Source organism: Alosa pseudoharengus, unplaced genomic scaffold, assembly GCF_046254945.1.
Source record: "Alosa pseudoharengus isolate Yale_2024_CS ecotype anadromous, Long Island Sound unplaced genomic scaffold, YU_APseudo_1.1 YU_APseudo_1.1_scf_5, whole genome shotgun sequence".
NCBI classification, from domain to species: domain Eukaryota; kingdom Metazoa; phylum Chordata; class Actinopteri; order Clupeiformes; family Clupeidae; genus Alosa; species Alosa pseudoharengus.
The window spans coordinates 6,325,152-6,351,324 of NW_027468837.1; the positions used below are offsets into that span (position 1 = coordinate 6,325,152).

The 26,173-nt window shown below is 40.7% G+C and overlaps 4 protein-coding genes and 1 pseudogene across 9 annotated transcripts; all 5 read right to left on the minus strand.

Annotated features, from left to right (window-relative positions):
• Positions 1 to 5,038: 5,038 nt before the first annotated feature.
• LOC143104759 (green-sensitive opsin-2-like) lies at positions 5,039 to 7,118 on the minus strand. 2 transcript variants are annotated; one of them, XM_076269038.1, is made up of 5 exons: positions 6,735 to 7,118; positions 6,441 to 6,609; positions 6,168 to 6,333; positions 5,252 to 5,491; positions 5,039 to 5,140 (listed from the first exon to the last, which is right to left on the minus strand). In XM_076269038.1, the coding sequence occupies exons 1-5, from the start codon at positions 7,093 to 7,095 to the stop codon at positions 5,039 to 5,041; spliced, it is 1,038 nt and encodes a 345-aa protein (XP_076125153.1). In that variant the 5' UTR covers positions 7,096 to 7,118. The 2 variants fall into 2 exon arrangements, with proteins under 2 accessions (XP_076125153.1, XP_076125154.1); XM_076269039.1 differs by having other exon boundaries at positions 5,091 to 5,140; positions 5,248 to 5,491.
• A 2,291-nt stretch (positions 7,119 to 9,409) lies between these two features.
• On the minus strand, positions 9,410 to 11,075 carry LOC143104523 (green-sensitive opsin-2-like; annotated as a pseudogene).
• Positions 11,076 to 12,281: 1,206 nt separating this feature from the next.
• Positions 12,282 to 13,997, minus strand: LOC143104652 (green-sensitive opsin-1-like). 2 transcript variants are annotated; one of them, XM_076268811.1, is made up of 5 exons: positions 13,637 to 13,997; positions 13,378 to 13,546; positions 13,019 to 13,184; positions 12,589 to 12,828; positions 12,282 to 12,383 (listed from the first exon to the last, which is right to left on the minus strand). In XM_076268811.1, exons 1-5 carry the CDS (start codon positions 13,995 to 13,997, stop codon positions 12,282 to 12,284), a joined length of 1,038 nt encoding a protein of 345 aa, XP_076124926.1. The 2 variants fall into 2 exon arrangements, with proteins under 2 accessions (XP_076124926.1, XP_076124927.1); XM_076268812.1 differs by having other exon boundaries at positions 12,334 to 12,383; positions 12,582 to 12,828.
• Positions 13,998 to 17,877: 3,880 nt separating this feature from the next.
• LOC143104715 (green-sensitive opsin-1-like) lies at positions 17,878 to 19,751 on the minus strand. 3 transcript variants are annotated; one of them, XM_076268968.1, is made up of 6 exons: positions 19,732 to 19,751; positions 19,233 to 19,576; positions 18,974 to 19,142; positions 18,615 to 18,780; positions 18,185 to 18,424; positions 17,878 to 17,979 (listed from the first exon to the last, which is right to left on the minus strand). In XM_076268968.1, exons 2-6 carry the CDS (start codon positions 19,555 to 19,557, stop codon positions 17,878 to 17,880), a joined length of 1,002 nt encoding a protein of 333 aa, XP_076125083.1. In that variant the 5' UTR covers positions 19,558 to 19,576; positions 19,732 to 19,751. The 3 variants fall into 3 exon arrangements, with proteins under 3 accessions (XP_076125083.1, XP_076125081.1, XP_076125082.1); XM_076268966.1 differs by lacking the exon at positions 19,732 to 19,751 and having other exon boundaries at positions 19,233 to 19,593; XM_076268967.1 differs by lacking the exon at positions 19,732 to 19,751 and having other exon boundaries at positions 17,930 to 17,979; positions 18,178 to 18,424; positions 19,233 to 19,593.
• A 3,599-nt stretch (positions 19,752 to 23,350) lies between these two features.
• LOC143104730 (green-sensitive opsin-1-like) lies at positions 23,351 to 25,066 on the minus strand. 2 transcript variants are annotated; one of them, XM_076268987.1, is made up of 5 exons: positions 24,706 to 25,066; positions 24,447 to 24,615; positions 24,088 to 24,253; positions 23,658 to 23,897; positions 23,351 to 23,452 (listed from the first exon to the last, which is right to left on the minus strand). In XM_076268987.1, the coding sequence occupies exons 1-5, from the start codon at positions 25,064 to 25,066 to the stop codon at positions 23,351 to 23,353; spliced, it is 1,038 nt and encodes a 345-aa protein (XP_076125102.1). The 2 variants fall into 2 exon arrangements, with proteins under 2 accessions (XP_076125102.1, XP_076125103.1); XM_076268988.1 differs by having other exon boundaries at positions 23,403 to 23,452; positions 23,651 to 23,897.
• Positions 25,067 to 26,173: the final 1,107 nt, after the last annotated feature.

Consider the following 26,173-nt stretch of genomic DNA (forward strand, 5'->3'; position numbering starts at 1 on the left):
ATATTTTCTTCAATGTCTGAAAAAGAAAGTAGACAACTGTTTTGTTAGATGCTCGACATCCCCCAATACCAGTGTAGCATGGCGGACAATTGGTTGTCCACTACGCCATCCAGGAGTTACTGGGAACCAGGGAACACCCACTTAACCAGACCTAATAGGTCACACAGTTTTTTATGCTTTGAAAAGAGACATGTGTACATTGAAACATACAATTATTTATAAGACACAGGAGCAGACTTTTTAAAGACACACAAATCAGACAAATAAGGCTTGGCCACCAGATAGACAGGGGCAGGCAGTCACCCTGGAACCGGCCACCTTTTGGAAGTTTACTGAGCCGGGAATTGCTGGAAAGGAGCCTCACACCATACACCCCCCATCACTATGCCACACAGTGATTTAACCTCCCTACCATAAACACTTGGCCTAGTCCACCCAATCAGTAGGCAACACAGGGTGGTGGGACGTCGCACAATTACTACTGCAAAAAAAAAACACACACACACACACACAACACACACACACAAATCAATAAAGAAATAAGAACAGACATAAAATTGCAACCAGCACAGCAAAACACACTACAAAACAAAAAAATAGGGGCAAGGGGCGGAGGAGATCATTCTGACAACACAGAGCACGTAGCCGGCAACATGAGCTACACTGACATCCATACTGTACATACCTGAGCATTGTACCAGAATCAGAATCAGTATCAGTCTTTATTGGCCAAGTATACTTACACATACAAGGAAAGTTAACTGTCCATACATTCAACAATAGACATGTAGTAGTACAAATAGACATGTAGTAGTAAAACATTCAGTATACAATAGTAATAAAGACACATACTGTACAATAGAGACAACAATATACACATATTAACATATTAACATTATATACAATATACAAATAAGCATAGTATCAAGACAATTAGACATAGAGTGGAGTGGATGTAAAGTGCAGAAGTAATAGTGCAAATGTATTGTAATGTGTACAGTACAAGGTGCAGAAATTTGGTCTCTGCATTTATCCCAATCCGTGAATTAGTGAAACACACTCAGCACACAACGAACACACAGTGAGGTGAAGCACACTAATCCCGGCGCAGTGAGCTGCCTGCAACAACAGCAGCGCTTGGGGAGCAGTGAGGGATAAGGTGCCTTGCTCAAGGGCACTTCAGCCGTGCCTACTGGTCAGGGTTCGAACCAGCAACCCTCCGGTTACAAGTCCGAGGCTCTAACCAGTAGGCCACGGCTGCCCAATGTAATGTACAGATTACGTGGGTGAATATCCAAGAGGGGATGACCCCACTTAACTGCAGTTCAGTAGAGTGATGGCAGAGGGAAAGAAGCTGTTCTTGTGTCTAGTTGTTCGCAGGGATCTGTAGCGCCTGCCAGAGGGGAGGTTAAAGAGTGTGTTCTGCAGGGTGTGTGGGGTCTTTGATGATGTTCTCTGCCCGCTTCCTGGTCCTACCAGTGTACAAGTCCTGGAGGGAGGGCAGGGGGGTACCAATGATTTTTTCAGCTGTCCTAATTATGTTTTGTAATCTGCGTTTGTCCTGTTTTGTCGCGGCCCCAAACCAAACGGTGATGGATGTGCAGACAATGGATTCAATGGCAGCATTGTAGAAGATGGCCAGCAGCTCTTGTGGTAGGCCATGCTTCTGCAGCTGCCGTAGGAAGTACATCCTCTCCTGAGCCTTTTTAAGGATAGCATTGATGTTGGCCTCCCACTCCAGATCCTGGGAAATGATGGAGCCAAGGAACTTGAATGTGTCCACATTTGGGCTGTTGGATACTGTGGGGGGGGGGGGGGGGCACTGTGGAGTGCTTCCTAAAGTCCACCACCATCTCCACAGTCTTTAGAGTGTTTGGCTCAATTTCAATTCAATTTATTGTGCTTATAGAGCGCCAAAACATAACACATGTATCATGGCGCTTTACAGAATGTAGGCAATCAGAGAAAGAAGGAAAGAAAGGAAGAAAAGGAAAGCAAGAGGGTAACAGGGGCGAGGAAAAACTCCCTAAAATTGGAGATATATATAGGAAGAAACCTCGACTCAAGGGCCTGACCCATCTGCCTAGGGTCAGTACATGACAGTAAGGTCTGTATACATGACAAATGCATATGATAGTCGGGTGTAGAGAATAAGACATGGTGTTAAGCACTTGAGCTGAAAGTTACAAGAGGTGGGATGATTACGTATCCGTTATGGTAATTCGTTATTCCTGATTTAGTGACAGAAAGTTCAATAGTCCAGCGTTGGGATTGTCCAGGGGAAGGGAGTTTTCGAGGGGCATGTGGTGGGTTGGTAGCCTCGTGAGACCATCCTGATCTCGCGAGCTTCAGGGTTTCACTCGCAGATCAGTCTGGATACTTTCCGTTAAAGAGAATTTGGAGCAGTTCACCAAACGAACGTCCAATCAGCGTTGGCTTTGAGGCGGGTTGAGGTGTGACGCAACGAACAACATGACGGCATCCACAGAGATGCTATCGCGCAAGTTTTATTCAAATTAGAAAGTATTCCTGGGTAAGCTGTGAAGCTATGAGTCTCAGCCATGCAGCTGGGAGGAATGAAAGACACAGACATCCTCCACGCTGATTCCAGTTCACAATGGAGGAATATACTTTCTTCAGAAGTGTAGGGCCTACCGTGAAAACTTGATGGGAATTGTCGTTGATTAGGTTCATGTCACATACAAATGGTAAGTTAAAACATCTTAACATTAGTCACGTTACCTAACTTAATTGTATGTTAAACAAAGGCATTAGAAGAACACTTTGTTCATCTAATTGGTTGATTTGGCCCGTCGATAACCAACAAAGGTAGTGATAGACAGATGGTTTATCCAATCAGCTAACCAGTATTTCCGCCCCTTCCCAAAAGTTCTTTAATGAAAAGTTCCCAGATGGATATGCGGAGCAAATCCATCTGGCGGAGTCAGGTTAGTGGGTTGGCGGATGGGCCAGTAATCCGGGCAGAGTTGTCATAGGCTGGTGGTGGGTCGCTAGGCTGTACGTTGTGTTGACAGCAACAGAGCACCAACTTCTTGCCGATATGCAGACTCGTCACCATCCTGGATGAGCCAAATGACAGCGGTGTATTTTGCAAATTTTAAGAGTTTGACAGCAGGGTCCTTGGAGATACATTTGTGTAGTGAGAGAAGAGCAGTGGGGAAAGGACACACCCCTTTGGTGCACCAGTGCTGATTGTTCGTGTTCCAGATGAGACATCTCTCAGCCGAACATGCTGACTCCTGTCAGTCAGGAAGCTGGAGATCCACTGACAGATGTCAGGAGATACAGCCGAGGTGAAGTCCACAAACAGGATCCTGACATAGGTCCCTGGCTTGTCAAGGTGTTGCAGGATGAATTGCAGCCCCATGTTCACTGCATCATCCACTGACCTGTTTGCCCTGTAGGCAAACTGCAGGGGTTCCAGCTGGTGACCTGTGATGTTTATGAGGTGGGTCAGCACCAGGTGGACTTCATGATGACTGAAGTCAAGCCCACAGGTCTATAGTCAATCCGTCCACTGATGGCGGGTTTTTTTGGGTACTGGGCCATTTAAAAAAATCCCACTTTGGAACCCAGTTACAAAAACTGTCGGTTACAACCTCCTAAAATGCCGGGGTCATGTAGACGCAAGACCTAACCGATAAAATAAATTCACCGGTTTCAAAAAAACTACTGTCGTGTAGCTCGACTTTTAATATTATATCTAGCTAACACTTTAAATTCAATTCACCACCATGTCCTTATTCAAGTTCACCTGCTTCTGTAACCCTGCCACACCACCGCTGTCTGCATGGGCGTAGATTTGCGTGGGGAAATGTCCACGCAAGGGAGTAGGTTTAGTCTTAGCTTTGGTGGGGACACATCACCAACTCCTGTTGTTATGATACCAAAATTATTGTTTCGATACTGATGTGAAGAAACTCGATTTCGATACTTTTGCGATTTTTAAATTTTGATTTGGGAGCCCCCCCACAGTTGATCATGTTCATGAGCCCCCATGTTAATGCCCCAAGAGTGTAGCACTGTAGCTGCCTTGCTGATTTAGCTGTTGGTTGCAGCAACTCGAGCTAGGTAAAACCAATTTTTTTGCAACTTTTTTTGTACCGACAGTACTCGGTGACCTTGAGAAACGAAGATCTATGTGAAAAATCCCCTTAAATTATGCCTGTACGTAATTGGGTTGATATTGTGTGCCAAACATCACCCCCCAACCCCTGTTTGGTTTGGTCTGACAACAGGCCTGTCACTCTTTCTATGCCACACATACTCCGACTCCTTTATGAGTTAATGAGTGAATGAATGGGACTTTTTTGATAGCTTGATTGCTTACCAAGTGTATGACTATTCTCTTTAAAACAGAACAAATTCAGAAAGAAATCAATGCTCAATGTCTTTTCTGTATTAGATTAATGACACTGATAGATTCAATTGATGCAGAAATTTATTTCACTAGAATATTTTTTGTTTGTTTTTTTCTTTGCTTTATAAAATACTGTACACACAAAAATATTAAACAATCACACTAACAAAATGTTTGTTAGAAGTCGAGTTTCATAAAAAATAAAACTCTCATAATCCATTCAGTGATAAACAGTAATACAAAGGTGTTAAAATGGTTCTTACTGCTCAAAATGAGGAAAGAGGTTACCCAGACCTCTGACCTTGTGTAAGATGTTGTATTTATGGATCCAACACCTGAGTATTAATGCATATTCTCAACTCCATCTTTACAAAGTCATTGCCAGTTGTCCCAGTCAGTTCATATCACATGTTACATTGGGCAGTGTATTGCACTGCAATACAGCAAGTTTAGATGCTCTTTTGTACAAAGTAAATGTATTTACATGTACATGTAGATGTGATGGACATTTCGAAAAGTCTTGTTTGCAGTTCTGCAGAAGAAATTCAGTTGGACCAAAAGTGTGGACTTATTAGTGTATGTCTGGATCCAAATTATAATTTGGTCTAAAGGAGCTGCTGTTGTTTGTGAAGAGGTAAACTGGTGCAAGAAGGAAGCTTATGCAGGAGACACTGAGGACACTTCTGTCTTGCTTGTGGACACTGACGTCTCATCCTCTGGGGCCTTGCCAAGGACTGTCTGCATCATGCACCCACGGAACTAGAACACAGAGAATAGGAATCTAAAGTGCTTGAACAAAAAGGCTGTTGTGCTGTAGTGTCCTCCCTGTGGAAATGCATTTCATTTAAATGATAACAGAGGGAAGCTTACCTGTTTGTTGAGCAGCACATAGATGAAGGGGTTAAACAAGGCTGAGGACTTGGAGAAAAAGGCAGGGACAGCCATGGACTGAGCACTGAAAGCAGCTCCCTTGTTGAAGAAAATCCAGGCAGCAACAGAAGCATAGGGGGTCCAGGCGATCAGGAATCCCAAAACCATCAGGATGCACATGCGTGTCACTTCCTTCTCTGCCTTCTGGGTGGAGGCTGAGTCCTGTTGTTGAGCTGCAGCCTATTGGGAAGAATAAGATGATTTCATATAGTGTACTATGCTATTTGGTTTGACTTAGACGTAAGTAGTCTTAGCCAGTGTACTTTAAAATTGATCACTTTAATTGAGCATTTTCTTACAAGTAATACCTAGTGCAGAGTTAGGGACTAGGGCAAGTACAATTAATCAATATACTCTCATATGAAATGAGCATGATAGAAACATGAACATTAAATGTTGAAAGTATGTTGGACCTGAAATCAGGGATGTAGTGGAGGCTAAACTCAAGTAAACACAGTTTATCCACCTCTGAGATTTCAGAAATAGAGTTTATTCACCAATTGCAACTTTTAACATTCAAAACTCACACTGTATTGTCCACATTCACAATATGTCCACTCATCAACACTCTAGGAACCATTTAATACCACTGGTATTGTTATAAACATTGGACAATAACCTCCACCATCATCCAACATGTTCTGAATGTCTTTTTAAAAAATCTGATACCGCTTGGCGCTGTCCACATCACCGTGATCACAGAATTCATAGTTTACCCACCTCTTATTTTACCACTACATCCCTGCCTGAAATGGAAACAAAATATACCTACATGTATGTGCATCAGTAAACTTTGGTGATATCTTACAACCAAACCTACAGCTTACTTTGCCTCGCAAAAACAGCAGATTCTTACCGCTTTGACTGTGCAGACCAGGTTTCCATACGTGAAGAAGATAATGGTGACAGGAACACAGAAATGGCAGCTGAACATGTACATGACGTATGACTCGTTGTTGTATTCCGGGTTCAGGGTGTAGTAGTCAGGTCCGCATGAGGCCTGTAATCCCTCAGGAATGTACCTGTTGAAAAAAATAAGATGAATTCTGACCCACAGAGATTTTCAGTGTAAAAGAAAACAGACAATGTTCATAGTGTTTCAGTGTTCTTTCTGAGACACCAGCCATACCTGGACCAGCCAACCAGAGGAGGAACAGCACAAGAACATGCCATGACCCATGTGAATGCCACTCCAGCTGCAGCATGGTTGGTACCAAACTTGAAGCTGCCCATGGGCTTGCAGACGACAATGTACCTCTCAATAGCCAGCACCACAAGGGACCACAGGGCAACTTGGCCTATATATGGGCAGGAAACACAGTTAAGATACATTATATACAATACATAAAGCAAGGAAGCAATATCCACAGGCCAAAAGCCTGTTAGAAATGCAAGTGATGGATTTTAACTAATAATCAGTTACCTCCAAGGGTAGCCATGAAACCTTCAATAGCACAACCCATTGGTCCAAAGACAAAGTAGCCATAAAGAGCTGAAGTGATGGTGATGGTGAATCCAAATAAGACCATGATCATGCCAGCAACAGCCAAGTTGACCAGAATAAAGTTGAGAGGCTGACGAAGCTTTTTGTGCAGCACCGTGACCAGCAGTGTCATCCCGTTGATGGGGCCTCCGATACAGATGAGTAAAAACATGTAAAATGCAAGAAGCTTGAACTGCCATGGGTCAGCCAGGTAGTACTGCTCGTACTCAAAGGGACTCCTGACCAGCCCAGTCCTGTTGGACATGGGGATGTAGAAGTTGCTGCCCTCTGTGCCGTTCATCCTTTAAAAATGAATCAATGAACACAAGAAGAAACGTTGCCACAAGAGGAACTATCAGGTGGAGTTGTGTTTCCCTGTGGGGAGCAGAGGTGAGCATGTTGGTTTTATACCCTCACTTAGAGACTTAAAAGAGATTACTGAAAGTGTCCAGAGGAAAAAAGCAAAGATTAAGGTCTATTCATTAGCCGACAACCTGGATTTTCTCTAAGCGTATCATTACACTGCAAGCTTACAGTATTTACCCAATAACGTACAGGGAACACAAAGAGTCATACACATGGCCCATGGCCCTCATTAGCTCATGGGTTTGAGATGTTTAACTAAAACAAGGTAGTTCAAACTTCACACCAAACCATTAAAACATTTCTGAATACTGTAGAAATTAGTGATTGTTGAAAATCTAATTTGAACATTACATGTTCAGAACCTTTATACAACATTTTAAAGATGAATACAAAGATATAACTATCATGAAAATGTTTAGTTGTCGACCTAACTAATTCCAAAAGAACGGTGTTAATATGAGAAAACGACATATATGTTTGACTGAGAATAGTGAAACTACAAGTATGGCAACTACATGTTTTAGTGATTGTATACCCTATGGCTGCAAGTAGTGAATTGTGTTATATACGTTGAAGAGAGTTAGGTACAAGAATAGATAGAATAGATGCTACACTGACTTATACTACGGAGAATGAAGTCTCTGACATTATCAATGCGCACTTAATATTGCACTATGTAACGCTGTTGATTGGGTGGGATCAAGACCCTTTTAACTGTATGCAAGTCGTTGAATATTGACTTCAAGGGACATAGACATCAATCCGTCCATCGTTACTTTAAAGCACACTAGAGAAAGGTGTGGTATATTCACTACTATGTAATTCTATCAGGCATAAGGCATCAAGATGAACTCTTCAGAGTGTTCAGAGTAAGTCATAATAATTTGTCCGAAAACAAGTGGTGACCTTCATATGTTAACACAACGTTTTATTGACTTACAGTAGCACAATACAACATAAAGAGTTTAGGTTAGCTCAATAAATCATATGATTTAGCTCTTGTTGATTGACTTTTCTGCTGATAGATATACGTATGTGTACATGTAGATATGTATATATGTACATCCCTAATCAAAAAGGAGAATGTTATTGAGGGAAAACATGATTAAAATCTTAGGAAAACACTACTCAAACAATATAAGTAAGTGGATTAGTAAGTAAATCCACATAGCACAGTTTTAAACTGACTGATATATTCCAGTCTCTGTCTAAGAGTGTGCATAGCAGAGCAAGGGCAGATTGCTCCATCTTTTCCATTCAAAGAGCTTCTGGTATGGTTTGCATTTCTTACCTCACTTTATTTCTCAGTGTATTTATTTTTTTCATATGCTTTCATGATACCCTTTCCTATAGTATAATAATGATTTTTCAGGATTAAAAAATGACCAGTAGGGTTTTTTAGGACTCTATCCCTTTTCAGAGATATGTATGCATTTAGATGTGTGTCCGCTCTAATAACTGAGATGCAAGGACTGGTCACTTTATGTCTCTAAAGCTACCCTTGACTTGCTTTCAAATAAATTATGTTCTGGCAGAGTAGCTTAAGATCAGAGTAGCTTATACGTCGAGTAGCTTATCTGAAGTGATATCGTAACTACTTTGAGGTTTATGAAGAAAGGGGCGGGCTTGGAAAAGACTAAGCTCTCCACTCTGTCCTTGGATGTGGGATGGTTAAGAGGAAGGAGCAGACAGCAGACGAGAGGGGAGGAGACACCGGACCTTGACAGGAAATAAAGGGATCGGGGGAGACCCATTTGAAATGTAGACATGCATGTTGAACATCGAACATTGTCATTCATGACACATTAAGCATATTAGACAATGATGATGATGGCAGTACAGTTACATATATATTTTTTTTTTTTTTTTTTTATTGCATATCAACTCTCAACATAGACAAAGGAAATAGTTTATAATTTTTTGTCCTTTTTGATGCAGGCGTTTATACATGTATTATTTTTACAAAATATGTACAGAAAATATTGTCAAGACATTATCTTCAAAGGACGTATAAATAAATTCCAAAGATCCATCAACAGCTGAGCAAAACTTGTTACCTGTCTCACATGATGGTGTCTCACAAGTATTTACATTATCCAAGTAGTAGTATATGAACCCACACAGCAAAATATATGAATAGGTATATATATATTGTTCTCAAATAATTTCTGTTATACAGAGACAGTTTCAAAACCTGTGCGACAGTGTTGGAATTTTTGCCACATATAACAAATTGTGAGTGAATGTCTCTATGCTGGAGACACTGAGGACACTTCTGTCTTGCTTGTGGACACTGACATCTCATCCTCTGGGGCCTTCTCTGTCTGCATCATGCACCTACGGAACTAGAAAGAGAACAGACACACACACACACACACACACACAAACGGACAAGCAGTGACAGAAAAAAGAGAGAGGTTATTCTAGGGAATTACAGTCCAGACCAATGACCAATTTTCTTAATTTCATGCTAACATTGTTTCTTTTTTGATACATATGGGTGTCTAGTCAAGCAGCTAAATGTGGTTTACCTGTTTGTTGAGCAGCTCATAACTGGGTGGAACAAGGCTGAGGACTTGGAGAAAAAGGCAGGAACTGCCGTGAACTGAGCACTAAAAGCAGCTCCCTTGTTGAAGAAAATCCAGGCAGCAACAGAAGCATAGGGGGTCCAAGCAGTGAGGAAGCCCAGAACCATCAGAATGCACATGCGTGTGGGTGGAGGCTGAGTCCTGCTGTTGAGCTGCAGCCTAAAAATAAGATGTCTACTGTTAAGTAGGGGGAAAGGCTGAGGAGAAACTCTGTCTCTCTTTCTCTCTCTTTCTCTCTCTCTCTCTCTCTCTCTCTCTTTCTTTCTGTATAGTATGGATAAAGAATTCATAGACTCCGAATACACTGTCTGAATATGTGACTTAAAATTACAGAACAGTAACATATTAAGACAATGTATTAACAAAGTTTCTATTTTTATCCATATTCCAATAACCCTTGGATCAAGTCCAACTGGTTGTTTATTTAGGATTTGCAAAGAATAAATCACCTTTTCAGTAAAAATGTTAAAAGAAATTGAATAAAGACCCAAAACATGTGCCAGTTATGCTTAATAGAGACCCTATGAATACATAACATAGTTATGTATTAATGGATAACATGAATGTTCCCAAAAGTATATTTATTACTGCAATTACATATTTTAAGATTTACTATTTATTTAACAACACCAGAAATGAAGCCAAAAATAATACCGCTTTGACTGTGCAGACAAGGTTTCCATAGGTGAAGAAGATAGTGGTGACAGTAACACAGAAATGGCAGCTAAACATGTACATGACATAAGACTCATTGTTGTATTCCGGGTTCAGAGTGTAGTAGTCAGGTCCGCAAGAGCACTGCATTCCCTCAGGAATGTACCTGTAAACAATTAAGATATATATTTAATTAAATTATTGTATTAAATTAAATGAATTAATTAATTAATTAATGATTTGATTTGGTTTGATTTACTATCCGTTTAATGTGTTGTATATTGTTGTATAGTCATTAATAATTAGGAAGATCATAAAACAGAAAAGGCATTACTATGTAAATCTCCCTGAACTTATGGCCTGCGGTCATAATAAAGTTACTGGCCAATTAAACAAGTGAGTGGCTAATCACTTATGTACCTTGAGTATGCTATTTAAATGAAGCCCTTGTCTTCTGTTTGCATACAAGCGTGACCCACCTGGACCAGCCAACGAGTGGTGGCACAGCGCAAGTGCTCGCCATGATCCATGTGACGGCATGATTGGCACCGAACTTGAAGCTGCCCATGGGCTTACAGACAACGATGTACCTCTCAATGGCCAACACCACGAGTGACCACAGAGTGAAACATCCAACTCTTGATTGCTGGGTAAGGTCATGGTCAAGATACATTTAGCTAACTGATTTATGTCCTTTGTCCAAAGCGTGATTTCTTACCATACTGCGGTGCACCATGATTCATTAGGATGTGGAATCTGAATGAAACTCTTCTGTGTACCAAACTTACACATTTGACGTCCTCATGCTCTGTTCTGGTGGTTCAGCAGGAGAGCAGATGTATGAATGACACTGAAGGGCTATGCTAACAAGATGAGTTTTTTTACCCCTCCCCTCGACCACAATAAATATTACAAATATTCTCATGTCCCAAAGCTTTAGAGGCATTACACAGAGTCATGGTGGTGACAAGGACAGGAATGGAAACATTAAAGGGCACTTTATCACAGTATTCAGCCCTGTAAAATATATTCAATATTCAGATGCCATTTTTGGAGACTTTTAAACTCATATTGACTCACATTGAATAACACCTTTGTTTCCTACTATTAATAGGTTTCCAATAACAAAACATGCTTATATTGTGTTGAACAATGGAAGCTTCCGTAAAGGATTGTAAATAATAATAATTTGTTATACACTTTTTGCTTTCGATAGAAAAATGTTAGTCGTGGTCACAAGCTGCATGAGCTGTAAAGACAAGACAACACACAGCTGAATTACGAATGCTTTTATTACCCTAAAAACATAAATATTTATAAAATATTTACAGAACATAATGACACAAAGAGATCCAATTCAATCCTTTCCCCATCCTCAGGTTGTTCAGTTATTTTGTGCTTGAATATGAAATGTCATTCTCATGTATGAATCTTTTTTTCCAAACCTTGTTGATTGCACAGCACCAGAGAGTATAGAATATGTGTTGCTCATCAAAGAAAACACTGAACAGCACTTTGTATTTTATACTGAAGAAAACAGTCAGTAGGAATTCCCTTCTAAGAACAATAATTTCTTTGCCTGAAACTGCAATAATGCAAAAGAAAAACCGATAAAAAGAGAAAGAGATGAAGAATGCATTGAAAGATGGACACACAGTGAAGACAGACACATTTGTTCAAATTTGATCAGGGCATTTTGCAATCACTACCAAGTTCTACCAGAATTTTACTGCAAAACATACTGAGCAAATCCAAATGTTCTTGTGACTTCTTCTGACAATGTAATTCTTTTGAGACTTTTGGAGATGACCATTAAAGAGTCGACAACAACACGAAGTCTGAATGACATCTGCAAAGTTGTTTCAAAAATTATGTGTGCCTATGCAGGAGACACTGAGGACACTTCTGTCTTGCTTGTGGACACTGACATCTCATCCTCTGGGGCCTTGCCAAGGACTGTCTGCATCATGCACCCACGGAACTAGAAAAAGAGAGAGTATAAAAGAAAAACAGAGGCACAGACAAAACAGCAAGTATTCAAAGATAGGGAGGTACAGTTTAGACCAAATACATGAAAGAAAACAGAATGATTGTTTTAAATGTATTTTTTCCAAGACTATGGGTTAGAGATGAATGTAACATTGCGCTTCAAAATCATTGAATTGTACACTTCAACCACAGATTACCTGTTTGTTCAGCAGCACATAGATGAAGGGATTGAACAAGGCTGAGGACTTTGAGAAAAAGGCAGGGACAGCCATGGCTTGAGGTGAGAAGGCTACCCCCCTGTTGAAGAAGATCCAGGCAGCAAAGCTAGCATAGGGCACCCATGCCAACAGGAAGCCGAAGACCATGAGGATGCACATGCGTGTCACTTCCTTCTCTGCCTTCTGAGTGGAGGCTGAATCTTGCTGTTGGGCTGCAGCCTAATGATAAACCAGAGTGCCCATATGAGTAGCGTCAGGCAAAAGATCTTACTGAGAATGAGGGCAATCTTTAAGTTAAGTTAATCTTCTTGCTGAGCTCTTGAAGAATAGTTCTACAAATGTCAATCACTGTTTGCATGTGATATGACATGCAAGGAGTGAATCATTTCAAAGGAAATAAATCACTTACTGCTTTGACTGTGCAGACAAGGTTTCCATAGGTGAAGAAGATAGTGGTGACAGGAACACAGAAATGGCAGCTGAACATGTACATGACATAAGACTCGTTGTTGTATTCCGGGTTCAGGGTGTAGTAGTCAGGTCCGCATGATGTCTGCATACCCTCAGGAATGTACCTATAAAGATATATGAAGAAAGAAAAAGAATTAGAGGTATAAAGAGGAAATATCTATTTCATTTTTTTTATCGAACCAGGTAATTAAACAGCACTGAAACATCAAACAGAGAATTGATAATCTCATTACTTCAATCTCATGTTCCCTAACAGCCATCAGTGTAATCACATCAGCTGTCATCAACTGACTTTACCTGGACCAGCCAACCAGAGGAGGAACAGCACAAGAACATGCCATGACCCATGTGAATGCCACTCCAGCTGCAGCATGGTTGGCACCAAACTTGAAACTGCCCATGGGCTTGCAGACAACAATGTACCTCTCAACAGCCAACACCACAAGTGACCACAGAGACACCTGACCTGTGTTGAGAGGAGCATAAAGAGTGTGAGGGACCACAGCCTTCCCTTGCAGGTTCAAAAACGTGGTTTACCTTTGAAATGTTGACTTACCACCAAGAGTAGCCATGAAACCCTCAATGGCACAGCCCAAGGGTCCAAAAGCAAAGTAGCCAACCATTGAGGAGTAGAATGACACTGTGAATCCAAATAAGACCATGATCAAACCAGCCACAGCAAGGTTGACCAGAATGAAGTTGAGCGGCTGTCGTAGCTTTTTGTGAAGGACGGTGACCACCAGTGTCATGGCATTGATGGGGAATCCAATGCAGATGAGTAGGAACATATAAAAACCCAGAGCCTTGAATTTCCATGGTTCAGCCAGGTAGTATTGCTCGTAGTGGTAAGGATCCCTCACCAGCCCTGTCCTATTGGACATGGGGATGTAGAAATTGCTACCCTCTGTGCCAGCCATCCCGAGTTCAAGCCAAAGAGCAGTGTGAACAGCTGATGCGGTCGAAGTCCGAAGTTGTTTTCACCTATCTACTCTGATGCACATGCTTATATATACCAGTAAGTAGGTGGAGGAAATCTGCTAAAAGTATGTGTCAGTGAGACCTCCTGATCTTCAGACGGCTGACTGTCAGATTAGATATGATACCCCCCCCCCCCCCCCCTGTGGATTAGTGACCAGATTTGCTGGTCAAGAGACAGGGTGTGGATGCTGTGGAAGGTGGTGTAAGAATATGTCACATAGACTATTTCAGTCAACCAACCTCAACATGTGTGTGTTCTGCGACTCATTCTTCAACTTATTGATCTGTTCTGTAGCAATGAAGAATGAATGAATAAATGAAATGTCTCCTCTATTTGTACAACAAGCCAATTAAAAAAAAACATTCACACAGCATACAATTTAGAAACCTGGAACAAAGGCAGCAAGAGATTCAGAGTTTGAATGAAAAATGTTTTGAGACTCTGAATTCCAGTAGGCTACTGATCATCAACTAATTTAGCAATGGATTGTGAAAACAAGGCCTATCTTAGAATGTTAGTATTGGCTGCAGCTTGAAAGTAACACATTGCTTTGGCTAGAAAAAATGATTTGTCGGTGTACATTGTGTCAATGTACATGTAATGTGTAGGAATGGTGTATTCCTGAAAATAAGACAATCATTTTAAACTAAATATCTGAAGATTTTACTATGTGTATGTGTTTACTATCATACAGCAATTCGCCACAAGCAATATAAGATTGCATTACAGGTTGCTAGGTTAGAGCTCTAGAATCTTTGTTTTGGACTGTACAAGGCCTAGCTTCTAACGTTAAAGGTGCGATTTGTTAACCTGACTCTCGCCAGATGAATCTCGTTCCGCCTAGCTCCACTCATCCATCTGGGATCAATCCAAAACATGTGCCAGTTATGCTTAATAGAGACCCTATTGAGCATGAATACATAACATAGTTATGTATTAATGGATAACATTAATGTTCCCAAAAGTATATTTATGACTGCAATTACATATTTTAAGATTTACTATTTATTTAACAACACCAGAAATGAAGCCAAAAATAATACCGCTTTGACTGTGCAGACAAGGTTTCCATAGGTGAAGAAGATAGTGGTGACAGTAACACAGAAATGGCAGCTAAACATGTACATGACATAAGACTCATTGTTGTATTCCGGGTTCAGAGTGTAGTAGTCAGGTCCGCAAGAGCATTGCATTCCCTCGGGAATGTACCTGTAAACAATTAAGATATATATTTAATTAAATTATTGTATTAAATGAAATGAATTAATTAATTCATTAATGATTTGATTTGGTTTGATTTACTATCCGTTTAATGTGTTGTATGTTGTTGTATAGTCATTAATAGTTAGGAAGATCATAAAACAGAAAAGGCATTACAATGTAAATCTCCCTGAACTTACGGCCTGCGGTCATAATAAAGTTACTGGCCAATTAAACAAGTGAGTGGCTGATCACTTATGTACCTTGAGTATGCTATTTAAATGAAGCCCTTGTCTTCCGTTTGCATACAAGCGTGACCCTCCTGGACCAGCCAACGAGTGGTGGCACAGCGCAAGTGCTTGCCATGATCCATGTGAATGCCACTCCAGCGCCGGCATGATTGGCACTGAACTTGAAGCTGCCCATGGGCTTACAGACGACGATGTACCTCTCAATGGCCAACACCACGAGTGACCACAGAGTGAAACATCCAACTCTTGATTGCTGGGTAAGGTCATGGTCAAGATACATTTAGCTAACTGATTTATGTCCTTTGTCCAAAGCGTGATTTCTTACCATACTGCGGTGCACCATGATTCATTAGGATGTGGAATCTGAATGAAACTCTTCTGTGTACCAAACTTACACATTTGACGTCCTCATGCTCTGTTCTGGTGGTTCAGCAGGAGAGCAGATGTATGAATGACACTGAAGGGCTATGCTAACAAGATGAGTTTTTATTACCCCTCCCCTCGACCACAATAAATATTACAAATATTCTCATGTCCCAAAGCTTTAGAGGCATTACACAGAGTCATGGTGGTGACAAGGACAGGAATGGAAACATTAAAGGGCACTTTATCACAGTATTCAGCCCTGTAAAATATATTCAATATTCAGATGCCATTTTTGGAGACTTTTAAACTCATACTGACTCACATTGAATAACACCTTTGTTTCCTACTATTAATAGGTTTCCAATAACAAAACATGCTTATATTGTGTTGAACAATGGAAGCTTCCGTAAAGGATTGTAAATAATAATAATTTGTTATACACTTTTTGCTTTCGATAGAAAAATGTTAGTCGTGGTCACAAGCTGCATGAGCTGTAAAGACAAGACAACACACAGCTGAATTACGAATGCTTTTATTACCCTAAAAACATAAATATTTATAAAATATTTACAGAACATTATGACACAAAGAGGTCAACAAAAAATCTTGGAAACCATGCAGTAAAGCAAAAATAATGTTTCTACAACCATCGATTCAAACCAAAGTACTGGAAGCGAAATCCAATACTTTCCCCATCCTCAGGTTGTTCAGTTATTTTGTGCTTGAATATGAAATGTCATTCTCATGTATGAATCTTTTTTTCCAAACCTTGTTGATTGCACAGCACCAGAGTAGGGTGACCAGATGTCCTGAGCAATTCGGGACAGTCCCGAAATCTAAGCGTTTATCCCGAATCCGGCCCTAATTGTCCCGAAAATTATACTCAATCAGAATACTGAGTAGTTATTTTCTGATAAACATTAAAAACTGTCCGTAGAGAGGTTGAGTAGTCGACTGCATGCAGCCCCCGACGGCAGCTATTGCTAAGTGTCTGGATGCAGCCCCGGCTACTTTGTTTCTTTTTTGACGTTCTATAATTAGGCGTGAATATGCACAGATTTTAGCTAATTTTCATTCATTCCTTGACATGGCTGATGTACCGGAACCCCAACACGCCGCTAAAAAGCAAAAGCGTCTATGCAGGTACCGGGAGGAGTGGGTGGGGAGGTACCCGTGGATTGACAAAGCCTTAAGCGACGAGATGAAAGCATTCTGCAAAGTGTAGAAGAGAGTTTGGTGTTTTTCACGGAGGGGAGGCAGATGTTAGACTACAATGCTAGCAGCAAGCTACACTGTGCCAACACCGTGAGAGTAAAGACCAACACGTTAGCCTATTATCCTTATTCTGAAAGGTCTGGTTTGCACTGTTACACATTGTTTTTTCCCACAATGACATTTTGAGTTCATGATTTCTCTGTTGAATTTTGAGGCAGACTTGATGTTTGAATAAAAATGTGTTTTGTTACAGGTTTGAAAATTCATTATCTTTTATAATAGTCTATGTAGGCCTACAGCCACCCCCCCCCCCGCGAAAAAAAAAAGCGTCCCGAATTTCAGCCAATCTCACCTGGTCACCCTACACCAGAGGGTATAGAATATGTGTTGCTCATCAAAGAAAACACTGAACCAACAACACTTTGTATTTTATACTGAAGAAAACAGTCAGTAGGAATTCCCTTCTAAGAACAATAATTTCTTTGCCTGAAACTGCAATAATGCAAAAGAAAAACCGATAAAAAGAGAAAGAGATGAAGAATGCATTGAAAGATGGACACACAGTGAAGACAGACACATTTGTTCAAATTTGATCAGGGCATTTTGCAATCACTACCAAGTTCTACCAGAATTTTACTCCAAAACATACTGAGCAAATCCAAATGTTCTTGTGACTTCTTCTGACAATGTAATTCTTTTGAGACTTTTGGAGATGACCATTAAAGAGTCGACAATAACACGAAGTCTGAATGACATCTGCAAAGTTGTTTCAAAAATTATGTGTGCCTATGCAGGAGACACTGAGGACACTTCTGTCTTGCTTGTGGACACTGACATCTCATCCTCTGGGGCCTTGCCAAGGACTGTTTGCATCATGCACCCACGGAACTAGAAAAAGAGAGAGTATAAAAGAAAAACAGAGGCACAGACAAAACAGCAAGTATTCAAAGATAGGGAGGTACAGTTTAGACCAAATACAGGAAAGAAAACAGAATGATTGTTTTAAATGTATTTTTTCCAAGACTATGGGTTAGAGATGAATGTAACATTGCGCTTCAAAATCATTGAATTGTACACTTCAACCACAGATTACCTGTTTGTTCAGCAGCACATAGATGAAGGGATTGAACAAGGCTGAGGACTTTGAGAAAAAGGCAGGGACAGCCATGGCTTGAGGTGAGAAGGCTACCCCCCTGTTGAAGAAGATCCAGGCAGCAAAGCTAGCATAGGGCACCCATGCCAACAGGAAGCCGAAGACCATGAGGATGCACATGCGTGTCACTTCCTTCTCTGCCTTCTGGGTGGAGGCTGAATCTTGCTGTTGGGCTGCAGCCTAATGATAAACCAGAGTGCCCATATGAGTAGCGTCAGGCAAAAGATCTTACTGAGAATGAGGGCAATCTTTAAGTTAAGTTAATCTTCTTGCTGAGCTCTTGAAGAATAGTTCTACAAATGTCAATCACTGTTTGCATGTGATATGACATGCAAGGAGTGAATCATTTCAAAGGAAATAAATCACTTACTGCTTTGACTGTGCAGACAAGGTTTCCATAGGTGAAGAAGATAGTGGTGACAGGAACACAGAAATGGCAGCTGAACATGTACATGACATAAGACTCGTTGTTGTATTCCGGGTTCAGGGTGTAGTAGTCAGGTCCGCATGATGTCTGCATACCCTCAGGAATGTACCTATAAAGATATATGAAGAAAGAAAAAGAATTAGAGGTATAAAGAGGAAATATCTATTTCATTTTTTTTATCGAACCAGGTAATTAAACAGCACTGAAACATCAAACAGAGAATTGATAATCTCATTACTTCAATCTCATGTTCCCTAACAGCCATCAGTGTAATCACATCAGCTGTCATCAACTGACTTTACCTGGACCAGCCAACCAGAGGAGGAACAGCACAAGAACATGCCATGACCCATGTGAATGCCACTCCAGCTGCAGCATGGTTGGCACCAAACTTGAAACTGCCCATGGGCTTGCAGACAACAATGTACCTCTCAACAGCCAACACCACAAGTGACCACAGAGACACCTGACCTGTGTTGAGAGGAGCATAAAGAGTGTGAGGGACCACAGCCTTCCCTTGCAGGTTCAAAAACGTGGTTTACCTTTGAAATGTTGACTTACCACCAAGAGTAGCCATGAAACCCTCAATGGCACAGCCCAAGGGTCCAAAAGCAAAGTAGCCAACCATTGAGGAGTAGAATGACACTGTGAATCCAAATAAGACCATGATCAAACCAGCCACAGCAAGGTTGACCAGAATGAAGTTGAGCGGCTGTCGTAGCTTTTTGTGAAGGACGGTGACCACCAGTGTCATGGCATTGATGGGGAATCCAATGCAGATGAGTAGGAACATATAAAAACCCAGAGCCTTGAATTTCCATGGTTCAGCCAGGTAGTATTGCTCGTAGTGGTAAGGATCCCTCACCAGCCCTGTCCTATTGGACATGGGGATGTAGAAATTGCTACCCTCTGTGCCAGCCATCCCGAGTTCAAGCCAAAGAGCAGTTTGAACAGCTGATGCGGTCGAAGTCCAAAGTTGTTTTCACCTCTCTACTCTGATGCACATGCTTATATATACCAGTAAGTAGGTGGAGGAAATCTGCTAAAAGTATGTGTCAGTGGGACCTCCTGATCTTCAGACGGCTGACTGTCAGATTAGATATGATACCCCCCCCCCCCTGTGGATTAGTGACCAGATTTGCTGGTCAAGAGACAGGGTGTGGATGCTGTGGAAGGTGGTGTAAGAATATGTCACATAGACTATTTCAGTCAACCAACCTCAACATGTGTGTGTTCTGCGACTCATTCTTCAACTTATTGATCTGTTCTGTTCTGCAGCAATGAAGAATGAATGAATAAATGAAATGTCTCCTCTATTTGTACAACAAGCCAATTAAAAAAAAAACATTCACACAGCATACAATTTATAAAACCTGGAACAAAGGCAGCAAGAGATTCAGAGTTTGAATGAAAAATGTTTTGAGACTCTGAATTCCAGTAGGCTACTGATCATCAACTAATTTAGCAATGGATTGTGAAAACAAGGCCTATCTTAGAATGTTAGTATTGGCTGCAGCTTGAAAGTAACACATTGCTTTGGCTAGAAAAAATGATTTGTCGGTGTACATTGTGTCAATGTACATGTAATGTGTAGGAATGGTGTATTCCTGATAATGAAACAATCATTTTAAACTAAATATCTGAAGATTTTACTATGTGTATGTGTTTACTATCATACAACAATTCGCCACAAGCAATATAAGATTGCATTACAGGTTGCTAGGTTAGAGCTCTAGAATCTTTGTTTTGGACTGTACAAGGCCTAGCTTCTAACGTTAAAGGTGCGATTTGTTAACCTGACTCTCGCCAGATGAATCTCGTTCCACCTAGCTCAATTCATCCATCTGGGATCAATCCAAAACATGTGCCAGTTATGCTTAATAGAGACCCTATTGAGCATGAATACATAACATAGTTATGTATTAATGGATAACATTAATGTTCCCAAAAGTATATTTATGACTGCAATTACATATTTTAAGATTTACTATTTATTTAACAACACCAGAAATGAAGCCAAAAATAATACCGCTTTGACTGTGCAGACAAGGTTTCCATAGGTGAAGAAGATAGTGGTGACAGTAACACAGAAATGGCAGCTAAACATGTACATGACATAAGACTCATTGTTGTATTCCGGGTTCAGAGTGTAGTAGTCAGGTCCGCAAGAGCATTGCATTCCCTCAGGAATGTACCTGTAAACAATTAAGATATATATTTAATTAAATTATTGTATTAAATGAAATGAATTAATTAATTCATTAATGATTTGATTTGGTTTGATTTACTATCCGTTTAATGTGTTGTATGTTGTTGTATAGTCATTAATAGTTAGGAAGATCATAAAACAGAAAAGGCATTACTATGTAAATCTCCCTGAACTTACGGCCTGCGGTCATAATAAAGTTACTAGCCAATTAAACAAGTGAGTGGCTGATCACTTATGTACCTTGAGTATGCTATTTAAATGAAGCCCTTGTCTTCCGTTTGCATACAAGCGTGACCCTCCTGGACCAGCCAACGAGTGGTGGCACAGCGCAAGTGCTTGCCATGATCCATGTGAATGCCACTCCAGCGCCGGCATGATTGGCACTGAACTTGAAGCTGCCCATGGGCTTACAGACGACGATGTACCTCTCAATGGCCAACACCACGAGTGACCACAGAGTGAAACATCCAACTCTTGATTGCTGGGTAAGGTCATGGTCAAGATACATTTAGCTAACTGATTTATGTCCTTTGTCCAAAGCGTGATTTCTTACCATACTGCGGTGCACCATGATTCATTAGGATGTGGAATCTGAATGAAACTCTTCTGTGTACCAAACTTACACATTTGACGTCCTCATGCTCTGTTCTGGTGGTTCAGCAGGAGAGCAGATGTATGAATGACACTGAAGGGCTATGCTAACAAGATGAGTTTTTTTACCCCTCCCCTCGACCACAATAAATATTACAAATATTCTCATGTCCCAAAGCTTTAGAGGCATTACACAGAGTCATGGTGGTGACAAGGACAGGAATGGAAACATTAAAGGGCACTTTATCACAGTATTAAGCCCTGTAAAATATATTCAATATTCAGATGCCATTTTTGGAGACTTTTAAACTCATATTGACTCACATTGAATAACACCTTTGTTTCCTACTATTAATAGGTTTCCAATAACAAAACATGCTTATATTGTGTTGAACAATGGAAGCTTCCGTAAAGGATTGTAAATAATAATAATTTGTTATACACTTTTTGCTTTCGATAGAAAAATGTTAGTCGTGGTCACAAGCTGCATGAGCTGTAAAGACAAGACAACACACAGCTGAATTACGAATGCTTTTATTACCCTAAAAACATAAATATTTATAAAATATTTACAGAACATTATGACACAAAGAGGTCAACAAAAAATCTTGGAAACCATGCAGTAAAGCAAAAATAATGTTTCTACAACCATCGATTCAAACCAAAGTACTGGAAGCGAAATCCAATACTTTCCCCATCCTCAGGTTGTTCAGTTATTTTGTGCTTGAATATGAAATGTCATTCTCATGTATGAATCTTTTTTTCCAAACCTTGTTGATTGCACAGCACCAGAGTAGGGTGACCAGATGTCCTGAGCAATTCGGGACAGTCCCGAAATCTAAGCGTTTATCCCGAATCCGGCCCTAATTGTCCCGAAAATTATACTCAATCAGAATACTGAGTAGTTATTTTCTGATAAACATTAAAAACTGTCCGTAGAGAGGTTGAGTCGACTGCATGCAGCCCCCGACGGCAGCTATTGCTAAGTGTCTGGATGCAGCCCCGGCTACTTTGTTTCTTTTTTGACGTTCTATAATTAGGCGTGAATATGCACAGATTTTAGCTAATTTTCATTCATTCCTTGACATGGCTGATGTACCGGAACCCCAACACGCCGCTAAAAAGCAAAAGCGTCTATGCAGGTACCGGGAGGAGTGGGTGGGGAGGTACCCGTGGATTGACAAAGCCTTAAGCGACGAGATGAAAGCATTCTGCAAAGTGTAGAAGAGAGTTTGGTGTTTTTCACGGAGGGGAGGCGAGTTTTTTCCCACAATGACATTTTGAGTTCATGATTTCTCTGTTGTATTTTGAGGCAGACTTGATGTTTGAATAAAAATGTGTTTTTGTACAGGTTTGAAAATTCATTATCTTTTATAATAGTCTATGTAGGCCTACAGCCACCCCCCGCGAAAAAAAAAAGCGTCCCGAATTTCAGCCAATCTCATCTGGTCTCCCTACACCAGAGAGTATAGAATATGTGTTGCTCATCAAAGAAAACACTGAACCAATAGCACTTTTTATTTTATACTGAAGAAAACAGTCAGTAGGAATTCCCTTCTAAGAACAATAATTTCTTTGCCTGAAACTGCAATAATGCAAAAGAAAAACCGATAAAAAGAGAAAGAGATGAAGAATGCATTGAAAGATGGACACACAGTGAAGACAGACACATTTGTTCAAATTTGATCAGGGCATTTTGCAATCACTACCAAGTTCTACCAGAATTTTACTGCAAAACATACTGAGCAAATCCAAATGTTCTTGTGACTTCTTCTGACAATGTAATTCTTTTCAGACTTTTGGAGATGACCATTAAAGAGTCGACAATAACACAAAGTCTGAATGACATCTGCAAAGTTGTTTCAAAAATTATGTGTGCCTATGCAGGAGACACTGAGGACACTTCTGTCTTGCTTGTGGACACTGACATCTCATCCTCTGGGGCCCTGCCAAGGACTGTCTGCATCATGCACCCACGGAACTAGAAAAAGAGAGAGTATAAAATTAAAACAGAGGCACAGACAAAACAGCAAGTATTCAAAGATAGGGAGGTACAGTTTAGACCAAATACATGAAAGAAAACAGAATGATTGTTTTAAATGTATTTTTTCCAAGACTATGGGTTAGAGATGAATGTAACATTGCGCTTCAAAATCATTGAATTGTACACTTCAACCACAGATTACCTGTTTGTTCAGCAGCACATAGATGAAGGGATTGAACAAGGCTGAGGACTTTGAGAAAAAGGCAGGGACAGCCATGGCTTGAGGTGAGAAGGCTACCCCCCTGTTGAAGAAGATCCAGGCAGCAAAGCTAGCATAGGGCACCCATGCCAACAGGAAGCCGAAGACCATGAGGATGCACATGCGTGTCACTTCCTTCTCTGCCTTCTGGGTGGAGGCTGAATCTTGCTGTTGGGCTGCAGCCTAATGATAAACCAGAGTGCCCATATGAGTAGCGTCAGGCAAAATATCTTACTGAGAATGAGGGCAATCTTTAAGTTAAGTTAATCTTCTTGCTGAGCTCTTGAAGAATAGTTCTACAAATGTCAATCACTGTTTGCATGTGATATGACATGCAAGGAGTGAATCATTTCAAAGGAAATAAATCACTTACTGCTTTGACTGTGCAGACAAGGTTTCCATAGGTGAAGAAGATAGTGGTGACAGGAACACAGAAATGGCAGCTGAACAAGTACATGACATAAGACTCGTTGTTGTATTCCGGGTTCAGGGTGTAGTAGTCAGGTCCGCATGATGTCTGCATACCCTCAGGAATGTACCTATAAAGATATATGAAGAAAGAAAAAGAATTAGAGGTATAAAGAGGAAATATCTATTTCATTTTTTTTATCGAACCATGCAATTAAACAGCACTGAAACATCAAACAGAGAATTGATAATCTCATTACTTCAATCTCATGTTCCCTAACAGCCATCAGTGTAATCACATCAGCTGTCATCAACTGACTTTACCTGGACCAGCCAACCAGAGGAGGAACAGCACAAGAACATGCCATGACCCATGTGAATGCCACTCCAGCTGCAGCATGGTTGGCACCAAACTTGAAACTGCCCATTGGCTTGCAGACAACAATGTACCTCTCAATAGCCAGCACCACCAGTGACCACAGAGACACCTGACCTGTGTTGAGAGGAGCATAAAGAGTGTGAGGGACCACAGCCTTCCCTTGCAGGTTCAAAAACGTGGTTTACCTTTGAAATGTTGACTTACCACCAAGAGTAGCCATGAAACCCTCAATGGCACAGCCCAAGGGTCCAAAAGCAAAGTAGCCAACCATTGAGGAGTAGAATGCCACTGTGAATCCAAATAAGACCATGATCAAACCAGCCACAGCAAGGTTGACCAGAATGAAGTTGAGCGGCTGTCGTAGCTTTTTGTGAAGGACGGTGACCACCAGTGTCATGGCATTGATGGGGAATCCAATGCAGATGAGTAGGAACATATAAAAACCCAGAGCCTTGAATTTCCATGGTTCAGCCAGGTAGTATTGCTCGTAGTGGTAAGGATCCCTCACCAGCCCTGTCCTATTGGACATGGGGATGTAGAAGTTGCTACCCTCTGTGCCAGCCATCCCGAGTTCAAGCCAAAGAGCAGTTTGAACAGCTGATGCGGTCGAAGTCCAAAGTTGTTTTCACCTCTCTACTCTGATGCACATGCTTATATATACTAGTAAGTAGGTGGAGGAAATCTGCTAAAAGTATGTGTCAGTGGGACCACTTGATCTTCAGAAGGCTGACTGTCAGATTAGATATGATATCCCCCCCCCCCCCATGTGGATTAGTGACCAGATTTGCTAGTATTAAGAGACAGGGTGTGGATGCTGTGGAAGGTGGTGTAAGAATATGTCACATAGACTATTACAGTCAACCAACCTCAACATGTGTGTGTTCTGCGACCTATTCTTCAACTTATTGATCTGTTCTGTTCTGCAGCAATGAAAAATGAATGAATAAATGAAATGTCTCCTCTATTTGTAGAACAAGCCAATTAGAAAAAAACATTCACATAGCATACAATTTAGAAACCTGGAACAAAGGCAGCAAGAGATTCAGAGTTTGAATGAAAAATGTTTTGAGACTCTGAATTCCAGTAGGCTACTGATCATCAACTAATTCAGCAATGGATTGTTAAAACAAGGCCTATCTTAGAATGTTAGTATTGGCTGCAGCTTGCAAGTAACACATTGCTTTGGCTAGAAAAAATGATTTGTAGGAATGGTGTATTCCTGATAATGAAACAATCATTTTAACCCCTCATGTTATCCTTGGGGTCAATTTGACCCTAAGCAACGTTTAACATCATAAAATATATGGTTCTCTTTTTTTTTTGCCTTATGTTCATGACTTTTCCTTAATTGAAGGGTACAACAGAGTTAGCAAATATTTTGTACATTGATGTTCCTTGGGGTCAGTTTGACCCCAGCTGTATGAAACATAGGATCCATGAATATTTGACACATTATGGATATTATTATTTGAATAGTATGAGAACATATTGTTATTATCATTATTACATACACAAGTACATATTGCATATAAGTCATTTTGGCAGGACTGTATAAGTCAAAAGGGGAAGCAACAGCAAGCCTTTGGGCTGCTGACACTGGATGGGTAATATTGCCAGCCAGGGTTCCAAGGTTCATAAAGGTGTGTGGGTGTGTGTGTGTGTGTGTGGTGGG

Excerpts from the sequence above, each read along its gene's own strand:
- LOC143104759 (XM_076269038.1), bottom strand. The coding sequence starts at position 7,095 with ATGAACGGCACAGAGGGCAGCAACTTCTACATCCCCATGTCCAACAGG. Across the intron at positions 5,492-6,167 it reads TGGTCTGCACAGTCAAAGCG|GCTGCAGCTCAACAACAGGA; the intron begins GTAAGAATCTGC and ends TCTTCCCAATAG. Across the intron at positions 5,141-5,251 it reads ATGTGCTGCTCAACAAACAG|TTCCGTGGGTGCATGATGCA; the intron begins GTAAGCTTCCCT and ends TCTGTGTTCTAG.
- LOC143104652 (XM_076268811.1), bottom strand. The coding sequence starts at position 13,997 with ATGGCTGGCACAGAGGGTAGCAATTTCTACATCCCCATGTCCAATAGG. Across the intron at positions 13,185-13,377 it reads CCTCTGGTTGGCTGGTCCAG|GTACATTCCTGAGGGTATGC; the intron begins GTAAAGTCAGTT and ends ATATCTTTATAG. Across the intron at positions 12,829-13,018 it reads TTGTCTGCACAGTCAAAGCA|GCTGCAGCCCAACAGCAAGA; the intron begins GTAAGTGATTTA and ends GTTTATCATTAG.
- LOC143104715 (XM_076268966.1), bottom strand. The coding sequence starts at position 19,593 with ATGGCTGGCACAGAGGGTAGCAATTTCTACATCCCCATGTCCAATAGG. Across the intron at positions 18,781-18,973 it reads CCTCTGGTTGGCTGGTCCAG|GTACATTCCTGAGGGTATGC; the intron begins GTAAAGTCAGTT and ends ATATCTTTATAG. Across the intron at positions 17,980-18,184 it reads ATGTGCTGCTGAACAAACAG|TTCCGTGGGTGCATGATGCA; the intron begins GTAATCTGTGGT and ends CTCTTTTTCTAG.
- LOC143104730 (XM_076268987.1), bottom strand. The coding sequence starts at position 25,066 with ATGGCTGGCACAGAGGGTAGCAACTTCTACATCCCCATGTCCAATAGG. Across the intron at positions 24,254-24,446 it reads CCTCTGGTTGGCTGGTCCAG|GTACATTCCTGAGGGTATGC; the intron begins GTAAAGTCAGTT and ends ATATCTTTATAG. Across the intron at positions 23,453-23,657 it reads ATGTGCTGCTGAACAAACAG|TTCCGTGGGTGCATGATGCA; the intron begins GTAATCTGTGGT and ends CTCTTTTTCTAG.